Source organism: Danio aesculapii, chromosome 5 (assembly GCF_903798145.1).
Source record: "Danio aesculapii chromosome 5, fDanAes4.1, whole genome shotgun sequence".
NCBI classification, from domain to species: Eukaryota; Metazoa; Chordata; class Actinopteri; order Cypriniformes; family Danionidae; genus Danio; species Danio aesculapii.
The window spans coordinates 13,772,098-13,788,634 of NC_079439.1; the positions used below are offsets into that span (position 1 = coordinate 13,772,098).

General features: G+C 27.6%; 1 protein-coding gene across 1 annotated transcript in view; it reads right to left on the reverse strand.

Moving 5' to 3' along the window:
• The window catches only part of top3b (DNA topoisomerase III beta), a 43,540-nt gene extending 27,468 nt beyond the window's left edge, over nt 1–16,072 (reverse strand). Inside the window, exons 1-5 of the mRNA XM_056457411.1 lie at nt 16,026–16,072; nt 15,818–15,928; nt 4,162–4,293; nt 2,946–3,052; nt 432–506 (exon numbers count right to left, since the gene is read on the reverse strand). Coding sequence (XP_056313386.1) covers nt 432–506; nt 2,946–3,052; nt 4,162–4,293; nt 15,818–15,887 — 384 coding nt within the window. The 5' untranslated portion in view covers nt 15,888–15,928; nt 16,026–16,072. The remainder of the gene's footprint in view (nt 1–431; nt 507–2,945; nt 3,053–4,161; nt 4,294–15,817; nt 15,929–16,025) is intronic.
• Between the last annotated feature and the right edge of the window lie 465 nt (nt 16,073–16,537).

The window sequence follows — 16,537 nt, forward strand, 5'->3', positions numbered from 1 at the left end:
AATGAAGAAATAACAGACTCAAAAACACAGCCGAACACCTCAGTCCCAGTTACAGTTATAGAATTATTAGCCCTCCTGAATCCCCGCCCTGTTTTTTTTTTTTTGCCCCTATTTCTGTTAAACGGAGAGCAGATTTTTTCAACACATTTCTAAACATAATAGTTTTAATAACTCATTTCTAATAACAGATTTTTTTTATCTTTGCCATGATGAGTGTAAATAATATTTGACTAGATATTTTTCAGCTTAAAGTGCAATTTAAAGGCTTAACTAGGTTAATTAGGCAAGTTAGGGTAATTTGGTAAATCATTATATAGTAATGGTTTGTTCTGTAAACAATCGAAAAAAAAATATTGTAACCTTCAACTTTAACTGTATATGGACAAACGTGGGTTGTATAAACAAATGTTAGTTCGATTTTTGAGTCTTACCTCAAAACAAATGTTCTCTCCTTCTTTGTCACAGTCCAACCACAAAACAACATAATCACAACCTTTTGCTTCAACCTGCCAATAACAGAAACTTTATTATTATTTTTACATATATGGAAAGATGACATTAACACTATTATTCATTTTTTAAATATAATTAAATCTATGTAATTTCATATTATTATGAAATACAAAATAAAATTACAACTACTTCACTACTAATATAATATAATATAATATAATATATTATATTATAATATAATATAATATAATATAATATAATATAATATAATATAATATAATATAATATAATATAATATAATATAATATAATATAAATTAATATAATATAATATAATATAATATAATATAATATAATATAAATTAATACAATACAATATAATATAATATAAATTAATATAATATAATATAATATAAATTAATATAATATAATATAATATAATATAATATAATATAATATAATATAATATAAATTAATATAATATAAATTAATATAATATAATATAATATAATATAATATAATATAATATAATATAATATAATATAATATAATATAATACAATACAATATAATATAATATAATATAATATAAATTAATATAATATAATATAATATAATATAATATAATATAAATAATATATATAATATAATATAATATAATATAATATAATATAATATAATATAATATAAATTTATATAATATAATATAATATAATATAATATAAATTAATATAATATAATACAATATAATATAATATACATTAATATAATATAATATAATATAATATAATATAATATAATATAATATAATATAATATAATATAATATAATATAATATAATATAATATAATATAATATAAATTAATATAATATAATATATATAATATAATATACATTAATATAATCTAATATAATCTAATATAATATAATATAAAATAAATTAATATAATATAATATAATATAATATAATATAATATAATATAATATAATATAATATAATATAATATAATATAATATAATATAATATAATATAATATAAATTAATATAATATAACATAATATAATATAACAAAATATAATATAATATAATATAATATAACATCATATAACATAATATAATATAATATAATATAATATAAAATAATATAATATAATATAATATAATATAATATAAAATAATATAATATAATATAAATTAATATAATATAACATAATATAATATAATATAATATAATATAAAATAATATAATATAATATAATATAAAATAATATAATATAATATAATATAAATTAATATAATATAACATAATATAATATAATATAATATAATATAATATAAAATAATATAATATAATATAATATAAAATAATATAATATAATATAAATTAATATAATATAACATAATATAATATAATATAATATAATATAATATAATATAATATAATATAATATAATATAACATAATATAACATAATATAACATAATATAATATAATATAACATAATATAACATAATATAATATAATATAATATAATATAATATAATATAATATAAATTAATATAATATAATATAATATAATATAATATAATATAACATAATATAATATAATATAATATAATATAATATAATATAATATAATATAATATAATATAATATAATATAATATAACATAATATAACATAATATAATATAATATAATATAATATAATATAATATAATATAATATAATATAATATAATATAATATAAATTAATATAATATAATATAATATAATATAATATAATATAACATAATATAATATAATATAATATAATATAATATAATATAATATAATATAATATAAATTAATATAATATAATATAATATAATATAATATAACATAATACAATACAATATAATATAATATAATATAATATAATATAATATAATATAATATAATATAATATAATATAATATAATATAATATAATATAATATAAATTAATATAATATAATATAATATAATATAATATAATATAACATAATACAATACAATATAATATAATATAATATAATATAATATAATATAATATAATATAATATAATATAATATAATATAATATAATATAATATAATATAAATATATATAAATATTATATAATTATCAGGTGGGGACAAACATTTAATTTGTTTATAATTACACATCCTGAATAAATAATTATTTATTTCATGTATATTATATTATTTACCATGTGTACATTACATTTACATTCAATTTATTGTTAGCTTTTTTACACACATATACATACAAACATTAACATGAATACACAGTTTGAATTTATGTTTACAATTTTTACATATAGTACAATTTAAAATATAATAATGTAATTTTATATAAAAAATATATTTTTAAAAAATGTATACACACACACACGTACATATATAATTAGTTAGAAATTCAAGATCAAATGTAACTATTTTGATAGCAATAAGAAAATTAAAAGATAAACATCACCTGAAGGAATTTGACCATGTTTAGTTTAGGGTTTGCTTCCTTCTTTTCAGTCGGAGCTTTACTGAACAGCTCAGCTGGATCGACTTTATCCCAGTTGTTATACTTTCCTGTAAAACATTAAGCAAGAGGAAAATTACACTGCTGCTCAAGTTTTCGTCATCATCTTGACTCCATACAGATTTTGCCTTCAAAACATTTAAGTTTGTTTATGCACTGTGCGATTCTGAGTGTGCCCACACAGGTTAGTGGGCTTGACAAACCACCTGTAGAAAACACACTTTTTCCATCACTGTCATTTTAATAGACACTTGAATCAGTTTTGCACATTTGCAACAGGCACTCTTACAATCAATCACCACCTCATTAAAAACTGTTCATGAAGTGTACACTAAAAAATATTTATTGGATTACTACAGCTTTTAAAGCTTTTATAGAATTTAAATAAACAAATCAAGTTGAACACTACTAAATTTAATTAGTTTGTTTAAATTCAGCCCATATAAATTGTTTGCAGCCACTAACCTTAAAAACATTTTGTAAATCCAATGCATCTTTTTTTTCAGTGTATTTCACGTGTATTTCACACAAGTGAGTGGGATTGACAAACCACCTGTAGAAACACTCTCTCTCTCTCTCTCCCTCTCCCTCCCTCTCTCCCTCTCTCTCCCCCTCTCCCTCTCTCTCTCTCCCCCTCTCCCTCTCTCTCCCCCTCTCCCTCTCTCTCCCCCTCTCCCCCTCTCCCTCTCTCTCCCTCTCTCCCTCTCCCTCTCTCTCTCCCTCTCTCTCTCTCCCTCTCTCTCTCCCTCTCCCTCTCTCTCTCTCTCTCTCTCCCCCTCTCCCTCTCTCTCCCTCTCTCCCCCTCTCTCAAATGCTGCTGTATGCAGCTTAGGACAAAAGCATCTGCCATCAGCTTCCAGAAATGATGTGCTCCAACATTAGGCACATTCAAATCAAGACTTAAAACACTTAAATCTGTTTAGCTGTGCCTTTACTGAATAAGCACTGCACTACATCCGACGACTGCACTATTATGTCTTTCTTTCCTTCCAGTTTAGACATTTTAATCTTTATTTTATACTTTGTTGTTTTTAATTTCTTGTTTCTTTTATTCCTGTTTATGTAAAGCACTTTGATTTACTACGGTGTATGAAATGTGCTACATAAATAAACTTGCCTTGCCTATAGGTGTAAATGTTCATTCAAAAAAGACACTTGCCAATAAAGTCCAGACTCATGACGTGTCCACACACTGACGTCATCTTAAACCTCACATTTTGTCCCGTGAAGCTTCCCATGTACTCGTGAACTGAGCAGGCTCCATTTAGGCCTTTTCGGGTTGAACAGCTGCCTGTTGGTAAAAGAGAATGAAAAGAAATGTTCATTATTTTAACTATTTTCCTTCTAGCACATCCATTTCAGCACCAGTTAAACTGGAATTAAAGTATTTTAACCAAAAAAAAAAGTATTTTCAGCATCATTCTTCAGCTGTCAGTGTTACATGATCCTGCAGAAATCAATTTCATTCATTCATTCATTCATTCATTTTCCTTCACCTTAGTGCCTTATTTATCAGGGGTCACCACAGCGAAATGAACTGCCAACTATTCCAGCATATGTTTTACGCAGTGGATGCTCTTACAACCAAGCCGCAACCCAGCACTGGGAAACACCCATATACTCTCACATTAACTCATACAAGGCCAATTTAGTTGATCCAATTCACCTATAGCGCATGTCTTTGGACTGTGGGGGAAACCGGAGCACCCGGAGGAAACCCACGCTAACACAGGAGAACATTCAAACTCCGCACAGAAATGCCAACTGGCTCTAACCAGCAACTTACTTGCTGTGAGGCAACAGTGCTAACTACTGAAAGACTGTGATGCAGAAATCCTTTTAAAGTGCTGATTTTCTAGTAACATTTATAATTTTTGATAAGACACACAAAACTATTATATGTTACTCTAAACAAGTATCTCTAGATTAATAACAACATACGAGGAACGTAACAATTAGGAAGAGCACACAATTTTTGTAATATTACAAATGCTGCTACTATAAACTGTCACTTATCAACTTTATTGAATCAGTGCTGAATGAAACTTTAAAAGTAGCCATAAACGAACGTATTCATCTCTGGAAATGTTAGTTAATGGGCGGGATGGTGCCTCAGTGGTTAGCATTGTCGCCTCACAGCAAGAAGGTCGCTGGTTTGAGTTCTGCATGTTTGCATGTTCTCCACGTGTCTGTGTGGGTTTCCTCCGAGTGCTCCAGTTTCCCCCCACAGTCCACAGATATGCGTTATAGGTGAATTGGTTAAGCTAAATGTTCCATAGTTTATGTGTGTGAATGTGTGTATGGGTGTTTCCAAGTACTGGGTTGCAGCTGGAAGAGTATCCGCTGTGTAAAACATATGCTGGATAAGTTGGCGGTTCATTCCGCTGTGGCGACCCCTGAGTGACTAAACCAAAAAGAAAATGAATGAATGATAAAACAAAAAAACTTTAATAAGTTAATAAATAAATGTGAACTTAAATACATATAGTGAGTGAATATAGTCTTACCAGTGCACTACACACAAAAAAAACAACTTTACCCTATTATATTAAAATTAATATTGTAACTGTATTACTGTCTGAAAAAATTACCAATGTTTTCTTTTTTATCTGTTTTATTAGAGGTAGATCTGTTTTATATATCATCTGAGCTTCTTTTCCCCCCTTGTTTTACATATTTATTTATTTATTTATTTATTAAAGGTGTCTTGTTATGTGTATTACTGTAAAAATTCAATAAATATTGTTATATAGCTTATTCCCCCCCCCCTGTTTTGGGTATTTATTTATTGAAGGTGTCTTGTTATGTGTATTACTGTAAAAATTCTATAAATATTATTATATAGCTTATCCCCCGCCCTGTTTTGCGTATTTATTTATTAAAGGTGTCTTGTTATGTGTATTACTGTAAAAATTCAATAAATATTATTATATAGCTTATCCCCCCCCCCCGTTTTGCGTATTTATTTATTAAAGGTGTCTTGTTATGTGTATTACTGTAAAAATTCAATAAATATTATTATATAGCTTATCCCCCCTGTTTTGCGTATTTATTTATTGAAGGTGTCTTGTTATGTGTATTACTGTAAAAATTCTATAAATATTATTATATAGCTTATCCCCCGCCCTGTTTTGCGTATTTATTTATTAAAGGTGTCTTGTTATGTGTATTACTGTAAAAATTCAATAAATATTATTATATAGCTTATCCCCCCCCCCCCGTTTTGCGTATTTATTTTATTAAAGGTGTCTTGTTATGTGTATTACTGTAAAAATTCAATAAATATTATTATATAGCTTATCCCCCCTGTTTTGCGTATTTATTTATTGAAGGCATCTTGTTCTGTCTGTATTACTGTAAAAATTCAATAAATATTATTATATAGCTTATCCCCCCCCCCCCCGTTTTGCGTATTTATTTTATTAAAGGTGTCTTGTTATGTGTATTACTGTAAAAATTCAATAAATATTATTATATAGCTTATCCCCCCTGTTTTGCGTATTTATTTATTGAAGGCATCTTGTTCTGTCTGTATTACTGTAAAAATTCAATAAATATTAATATATAGCGTCTTTCCACACCCTTGTTTTGCATATTGATTGATTGATGTCTTGTTATGTCTATATTATTGTGAAAATAAATCAATATTATTAGCTCCTTTGCGTATTTATTGATTGATTGATGTTTTATGTCTGTATAATTGTAAAAATTCTATAAATATAATTATTTTAAAAATACATACAATAAAAAGAAAACAAACCAACAGTAAAAAAGGTTAATTGACTAACGTTTTTATAATCCTTTCGCAATTTAATAGAATTTAATCAAATAAGTTTGAAACACCCATTTCCTCTGAACACTTATACATAATGAAAGCATTAAGTCAATAATGTGTCACTGTATATTTATAGTGTAAATATTGACATATTGACATTATTTACCACAATAAAAGCTTCAGTCAGTGATTATTGCAACAAGAAACTTTAATACGTCATTCCGAAATGTACATTGAGGTCATTTTTATCCTTGGCTTTTCCCTGGCATTTGTGTAAAATCGATTCAAGCTCAACTATAAGCATAAGTGCTGCTTCAGGAACAATCATGGTGGACACCGACCAATCGGCAGACTAAAAGCAGTCAAATTGGTGCCGGCCTTGGGCATTTATGAAGTAAAAACGAGAGGGTTAAGAGCTGATTATGCATCTTTCCATTCATTCATAGTTTGTGCTTGACCAGAACTAAAATCTGAATGACGCAACAGGTCAACTAATGTGATGCTGAACTCAAGGCTGGACACTCGTTTTCTGACGGAGTTCATTGTGGAAACATGATGATGATGATGTCCACTTTCTCCTTGACCTACAGCTCTCTGGAGGTCTCCATTGAGATGGTGGGACATAAATATAGACCCCAAGTTATGACCAGCAGCTTTACCACTACAGGAACGGCAAACTTCCAGCTCCTCATTTCTCAAATCACCTCCGTTTCTCCACAATTCGAGATGCAACAGATACAGGTAGGAAAGATCAACTGTTTAGGAAAATGCTGTTATTTGTAGCAAGTTTATATATGGGTAATAATTTAAATAATTGCAAAAATTTACATTTACATTCAGCAGACTTTTTTATAAAAAAAGGTAATATAGGGGTAATAATTTAAAATATTTAGCAGTTACATTTCATGTAAATATAAAAAGCTTATGTATGTAGGTGTAATAACTTAAATAATTGCTACTTTTTATTTGCATTTCATCATTTAGCAGACACTTTTTTATATTTTACTTCAATAGTTTATACAGGGGTAATCATTTAAATAATTGCTAAATTTATATTTACATTTAGCAGATGCTTTTTATATTATTTATATTATTTTATTTTAATTTTATATTTATATTATTATACAAACAGCTTATATAGGGATAATAATTTAATTAATTACTCAATTTCCCATTACATTTAGTCATTTAGCAGACGCATTTTATATTATTATTTTTATATTATTTTTTTATTGTTTTATTTTAATTTTATATTTGTATTATTATATAAACAGTTTACATGGGCATAATAATTTAATTAATTACTCAATTTCCCATTACATTTAGTCATTTAGCTGACGCATTTTATATTATTATTATTTTTAATACTATTTTTATATTGTTTTATTTTTATTTTATATTTGTATTATTATATAAACAGTTTACATGGGCATAATAATTTAATTAATTACTCAATTTCTATTTTAAATTTTACAAAAATAGCTCACATAATATTTTAAACAATTGCTAAATTTACATTTGCATTTAACTGATGCTTTTTATATTTTATACAAGCTTAGGATAATAATTTAAAAAATTGCTAAATAATTGACATTTAAATAGTTTACATTTAGTCATTCAGCAGACACAAAAAATATAGGGATAATTATTTAAATAATTGCTATGTTTACATTTATCAGACGCTTTTTAAATTGTAATTAATATGGGATGATTATTTAATTAATTGCTATATTTACATTTATCAGACGCTTTTTAAATTGTAATTATTATGGGATAATAATTTAAATAATTGCTATATTTACATTTATCAGACGCTTTTTTAATTGTAATTATTATGGGATAATAATTTAATTAATTGCTATATTTACTTTTATCAGACGCTTTTTAAATTGTAATTATTATGGGATAATAATTTAAATAATTGCTATATTTACATTTATCAGACGCTTTTTTAATTGTAATTATTATGGGATAATAATTTAATTAATTGCTATATTTACATTTATCAGACGCTTTTTAAATTGTAATTATTATGGGATAATAATTTAAATAATTGCTAAATTTACATTTATCAGACGCTTTTTTAATTGTAATTATTATGGGATAATAATTTAATTAATTGCTATATTTACATTTATCAGACGCTTTTTAAATTGTAATTATTATGGGATAATAATTTAATTAATTGCTATATTTACATTTATCAGACGCTTTTTAAATTGTAATTAATATGGGATGATTATTTAATTAATTGCTATATTTACATTTATCAGACGCTTTTTAAATTGTAATTAATATGGGATGATTATTTAATTAATTGCTATATTTACATTTATCAGACGCTTTTTAAATTGTAATTAATATGGGATAATAATTTAAATAATTGCTATATTTACATTTATCAGACGCTTTTTTAATTGTAATTATTATGGGATAATAATTTAATTAATTGCTATATTTACTTTTATCAGACGCTTTTTAAATTGTAATTATTATGGGATAATAATTTAAATAATTGCTATATTTACATTTATCAGACGCTTTTTTAATTGTAATTATTATGGGATAATAATTTAATTAATTGCTATATTTACATTTATCAGACGCTTTTTAAATTGTAATTATTATGGGATAATAATTTAAATAATTGCTAAATTTACATTTATCAGACGCTTTTTTAATTGTAATTATTATGGGATAATAATTTAATTAATTGCTATATTTACATTTATCAGACGCTTTTTAAATTGTAATTATTATGGGATAATAATTTAATTAATTGCTATATTTACATTTATCAGACGCTTTTTAAATTGTAATTAATATGGGATGATTATTTAATTAATTGCTATATTTACATTTATCAGACGCTTTTTAAATTGTAATTAATATGGGATAATAATTTAAATAATTGTTATATTTACATTTATCAGACGCTTTTTAAATTGTAATTAATATGGGATAATAATTTAATTAATTGCTATATTTACATTTATCAGACGCTTTTTTAATTGTAATTAATATGGGATAATAATTTAAATAATTGTTATATTTACATTTATCAGACGCTTTTTAAATTGTAATTAATATGGGATGATTATTTAATTAATTGCTATATTTACATTTATCAGACGCTTTTTTAATTGTAATTAATATGGGATAATAATTTAAATAATTGCTATATTTACATTTATCAGACGCTTTTTAAATTGTAATTAATATGGGATAATAATTTAATTAATTGCTATATTTACATTTATCAGACGCTTTTTTAATTGTAATTAATATGGGATAATAATTTAAATAATTGCTATATTTACATTTATCAGACGCTTTTTAAATTGTAATTAATATGGGATAATAATTTAATTAATTGCTATATTTACATTTATCAGACGCTTTTTAAATTGTAATTATTATGGGATAATAATTTAAATAATTGTTATATTTACATTTATCAGACGCTTTTTAAATTGTAATTAATATGGGATAATAATTTAAATAATTGTTATATTTACATTTATCAGACGCTTTTTAAATTGTAATTAATATGGGATAATAATTTAATTAATTGCTATATTTACATTTATCAGACGCTTTTTTAATTGTAATTAATATGGGATAATAATTTAAATAATTGTTATATTTACATTTATCAGACGCTTTTTAAATTGTAATTAATATGGGATGATTATTTAATTAATTGCTATATTTACATTTATCAGACGCTTTTTTAATTGTAATTAATATGGGATAATAATTTAAATAATTGCTATATTTACATTTATCAGACGCTTTTTAAATTGTAATTATTATGGGATAATTATTTAAATAATTGCTAAATTTACATCGTCTTTTAGCACATGATTTTTATATTTTATATAAACACCTTATAGGGGTAATAATTTAAATACATTCTAAATTTAGTCATTTAGCAGACACTTTTATCCAAGCAACGTACAAATAGAATAATAGATGCACTTTGAGTGACCAGAGAGCAGAGATGTATAATGTCATGAAAAGTCCAAGTTGGATTAGTATTATTATTTAACAAACAGGAAAAACAGTAAAGGAATAACTACTAATAATTATCTAACTAATTTAGTACTAATTTCAGCCTGTAATATACAATTCGTTTTCAAATATTTGAAAGTCTTTTTATTAACTCATTAATATTTGAACGTTTCTGTAAAAAGTTTCTTAGAGTCACTAAAATGCATTTATTTGATCAAAGGTGTAGTAATGATTATCACAATATATAGTGCATGATGCAATATATCAATGCTGAAACTATATATTGTGCAGCCCTGTAGTTTTAATACACTCAAAAAAAAGTTTGCTGCTTGTTCAAACTACTCATTTTAAATGAGCTGAAACAACACAATTCTTGAGATTTTGGGAGGAAAACTTATTTGTTTTATGTTCAATGCATTTAAATTTGTTTTATTAAGTTGGTTTAATGAATTTATGTTGGGACAACATGAATGAATTGTGTGGAACCGTGCATTTTTTACAGTGTAATTTCAGATTTCAGTGGCTAATATTTAATGTTGTTTTGTGGCCTGCTTGTAGATTCTCGGACTCCTGAGTGTTTTTCTGCTGGTCCTGGAGCCAATTCAGTGCAATCCGATCATGGCTCAGTGTGTGGAGCACACATACTGCTCGTCCACACTGAAAGAGTACCACGAACAGCTCATCAACCTGCCCAGCCGGATCAACGAGCGCAGCATCGCTGGATGGAGCTACACGTGAGTTCAGCAGATGCTGGAGACATTTCATATAAATGATAAAGAGGAATGTACAGTGGTGAAAACAAGTATTGAACATGCCATGTTTTCCCCTGGGAGTGATATTTCTCAAGGAGCCGTTGACATGGAATTGAACCAGATTTTGGTAAAAACCCAAACAACACAATCATAAAAAAAACCTAAACAAAAACAACCTTAAAAATAGTATGTGTAATAACAATGGAATGACACTAAGAGAAAGTACTGAACTACTGAAACGTATTTAATACTTTATATAAAAGGCTTTTATGGTGATGGAAGCTTAAAGACGCCTCTCATATGGAGAATGTAGTCACATGAATTGCTCAGGTGTGAGTTTTTTTCACAGACTTCAACAGAGTGTAAAAATCTTGATGGTTCTGTGATTCTCGTCTATCAAATCTGAGCTTTAATTTGTATTTTCTATTGGATTCAAGTCAGGTGATTGGCTGGGCCATTCTACAGCTTTATTTTCTTTCTCTGAAAGCATTTGAGAGTTTCCTTGGCTGTGTTTTGGATCATTGTCTTGCTAAAATGTCCAACCTGATGTTATCTTCATCATCATGCTAACGTAGATGTTGGACTGAAGCAAATAATATTAATTTACAGTGATAAAGAGCAGAGGGTTGCAGAAGAACTACTGAGAGATTTCATTTTCTGTCTGGACTTTCATTGCCTTGCTACACCTCCCTTTCTTTATGTGTTCAATACTTTTCCCTGCATCATTTTATTTTAACTTCATTTGTAAACTTAGTTTTGTTTTCTTTGCTCGTGTGGATTTCTGTGGTTGTTAACATTCTGTGAAAACTTCAAGTCAACAGCACCTTTAGAAATATGTTTTCTGAGAAAAATGGTGACGTGTTCAATACTTATTTCCTCCACTGTCCATAAGGAGGAATATATACTCCACTGTTAAAAAAATGCAGCGTTCCACATAATTCATTCATGTTGTCTCAACACAAATTGATTAAGTTAAATGTAAATGCTTTGAACATACAATAATTAAGTTGTCCCAAAAAAAAATCTCTGAAAAAGAATTGTGTTTCAGCTCATTTTAAATAAGTAGTTTTAATCCTTGTTGGCATATCAATCTTTTGAATGATGGTGCAACATAGTTTTCACATTAATAAGCAGAACAATGGTTTCCAACATTGATAACAACAAGACATATTTTAGATCATATAATAAAGCACACAGCTTTAAAACACAGCTTTATCATTATATGAATAATGCTGCTTTTATCCCAACGTTTATTAAAATAAAAAGTGTTTTCTGTAATATTATATCTCAATATTGCTGTTTTTACTATATTTTCAAAATAAATATGCAGCGTTTGTGAGCATGAGGAGAGACTTACTTCATGAACATTTTTAACAACCACATTTGTGCAGTAATGTGTGTTTTATTAATACTTTAATACTTTTCAATTTTGTAACAGTTCAGAGCTCTACAGTCTATAATCACTAATAATAATAATAACAACTAATAATATGATTAATAATATGTGCAATGTGTGATTTTTTGCACCATTACAGGGATAACATTGACTTGGAACGTGTGCCACAGAGGATTTCTGAAGCAAACTGCCTAAACAGTCATTACTGTAAGGGGTTCGACAGCGACTTCAGTCTGGAGAGCGTCCCGATCTCAATTAAAATGCCATTTCTCCGAAAAAACCCAAGATGCCCGACCTTCGCACTGGAATTTGAGGACGTCAACATCGCCTGTATATGTGCAATATCTAGACAGAATTAAATCTGGATCAAAACTCATGCACTAGATTAATCTCAACTACAAGGAAGCCCGCTGACTAATCATGCTTAATATCTACTATTACAACACCACAATGAATATATATTGCAATCTAGATGTCTTAAATTGCTGAATGCTTGTAAATGTGAATAAATAAACTGGTTTTATAACAAAACTTTGTTTCCCACTCATTCAGGGGACAAATGCACTTCTAAGATTGTTTTTTTCTATAGAAATATTCAATACGCTAAAACCAAAAATGTTTAATCACTGTGTGCTTTTTATCCTGCTTGTTTTTTAAAATCCAACATACTAGTTTAGTTAGTAAAAATATTTAATGCAAGACGCTGCAGGTAAAAACACCTGTTTAAAAACAAGTATTTTTCGAAGTCTGATAATAATAAATCCTCCAAAATACAGCTTAAAGATAGAGAATATAGCCTTTTGTAAAAACCTTTGAGTGTAATATGTCAAACAAATGAAACAAGAAATTTAAATCTAATGTTCAGAATAGAAACCCATGCAATTTGGTACATATTTAATTAAATACGGCTTTATTTTGCACATCTAGGGTGAATTCAGGTCAACTGGGTCACTTTTGCCCTGAATTAACCTTAAATACTTAAAATATTTCAGAAAACTTGCAATAAATTAAAAATGTTTGCAATTCCTATTGTAACACATAAAATGTGGAAGTTGATTACAATTTCACCCTATTTAAAAGCCGTGTCTTCACTTAGAGCAATATACACTCACTGGCTACTTTATTAGGTACACCTGTTCAACTGCCCGTTAACGAACATTTCAGCCAGATGGCAGCAACTGAATGCATTTAGGCATGTAGACATGGTCAAGATGATCTGCTGCAGTTCAAACTGAGCATCAAAATGGGGAAAAAAGGTGATTTAATTGACTTTGAATGTGGCATGGTTGTTGGTGCCAGACGGGCTGGTCTAAGTATAGAAACTGCTGATCTACTTGGATTTTCACGCACAACCATCTCTAGGGTTTACAGAGAATGGTCAGAAAAAGAGAAAATATCCAGTGAGCAGCAGTTCTGTGGAGGCAAATGCCTTGTTGATGGCAGAGGTCAGAGGAGAATGGCCAGACTGGTTCCAGCTGATAGAAAGACAACAGTAACTCAAATAACCACTCGTTACAACCGAGATATGCACAAGAGCATCTCTGGACACACAACACATCCAAACTTGAGGCGGATGAGCTACAACAGCAGAAGACCACACTGGGTGCCACTCCTGTCAGCTAGGAGCAGGAAACTGAGGCTACAATTCACATGACAAACGTTGCCTGGTCTGATGAGTCTCGATTTCAGCTGCAATATTCGGATGGTAGGGTCAGAATTTGCCGTCCACAACATGAAAGCATGGATCCATCCTGCCTTGTATCAAAGGTTTAGGCTGGTGATGGTGGTGTAATGGTGTGGGGGATATTTTCTTGGCACACTTTGGGCCCATTAGTACCAATTGAGCATCATGTCAACTCCACAGCCTACCTGAGTATTGTTGCTGACCATGTCCATCCCTTTATGACCACAGTGTACCCATCTTCTGATGGCTTCTTCCAGCAGGATAACGCACCATGTCATAAAGCCCCAATCATCTCGGACTGGTTTCTTGAACATGACAATGAGTTCACTGTACTCAAATGGCCTCCACAGTCACCAGATCTCAATCCAATAGAGCACCTTTGGGATGCGGTGGAATGAAAGATTTGCATCATGGATGTGCAGCCGATAAATCTGCAGCAACTGCGTGATGCTATCATGTCAATATGGACCAAAACCTCTGAGGAATATTTCCAGTAGCTTGTTGAATCTATGCCACGAAGGGTTAAGGCAGTTCCAAAGGCAAAAGGGGGACCAACCCGGTACTAGTAAGGTGTACCTAATAAAGTGGCCGGTCATTGTATAAACTAATACACGGCTAAAAACGTATGATAATAATTAGATACATTTTTTTTTTTTATTGTGTGTAATAAAATGTTTGATAGCTAAAAAGATATAAATGTAACAATGGCCAGGCATCACAAGTGCGTGTGCTATTTTACTGAATAAACTGAAGAACCAAAACAATTAGCACAGCATCTCGTTATAACCTTGTGGTATCATCACAGAATGGCTGCAAGTCACTTTCCAAAACCTTTTCATTCAATGTTTCTCGCTGGTAGAAATATTTTTCCATTAACACAAGGACTGCAAATTCACTGGTATTCTTCAAAAGACAACTAAAAACACTTTCTTTTCCGAGAGCACCTGAACCTCATTGAATAAAACCAAAACACACATCACCACTAAAAAAAACTCTTAGTCTAGCACTAAATCCTGAGCACAATTAAGTTACTCTGTATAATTAGCACGTCTTGTGTGTATTGCATCTTCTTGTTGAATCGCTGAATACCTCCTCAATTGTGAGTCACTTTGGACAAAATGATATGCTAAATTACTAAATGTAACCTGAATTTATCTGAAGTTCGTTCAATATTTATGTAAATATCTTAAATACCTTTTGAGAGTATTTTGGCAATGGACTGAGCCAGAGAGGGCTTCTCAGCGACCATTAACACAGTCCTCATCGCTGCTGCTTCCGTTTATCCGTCATAAACATCAACACGACCTAATAAAACACAAACAGAAGTAAGTCTCTTATGCCAACGTTTACAAATGAGGATAAAATCCCTCGTACCAGACCAAGAACTGAGATGACAACACACCGGTTAACGCTGCAGCCACAACTTCAGGCATGTTAACTTCCGGGTTGTTCTTTGTTTTGTAAAAATAAAAGACCTGACTTTTAAGCGATATATTTTCATTTTCTGCATTTAAAACAAAAAAAGTTTAAATTAAAGAAATAAATAAATAAAAATTATTTTGTTTTTTATTAGAAACTAAATAAATAAATAAATACATAAATAAATAAATAAATAAATGTGTGCTGTGACCTCTCCAGTCTAGACTTCTCCAGCCTACTTTATTTATACATATATATATATATATATATATATATATATATATATATATATATATATATATATATATATATATATATATATATATATATATATATATATATATATATATATATATATATTATATATATATATAAGCGAATTTATGCATCACGTATAATGAATATACAACGCTTTTATCAAGTTGTCTTTAATGGGAAGCATCTTTAAATTAACACTGATTTCATAGAAGAAGAAAAAAGTCGGGTACTAAGATG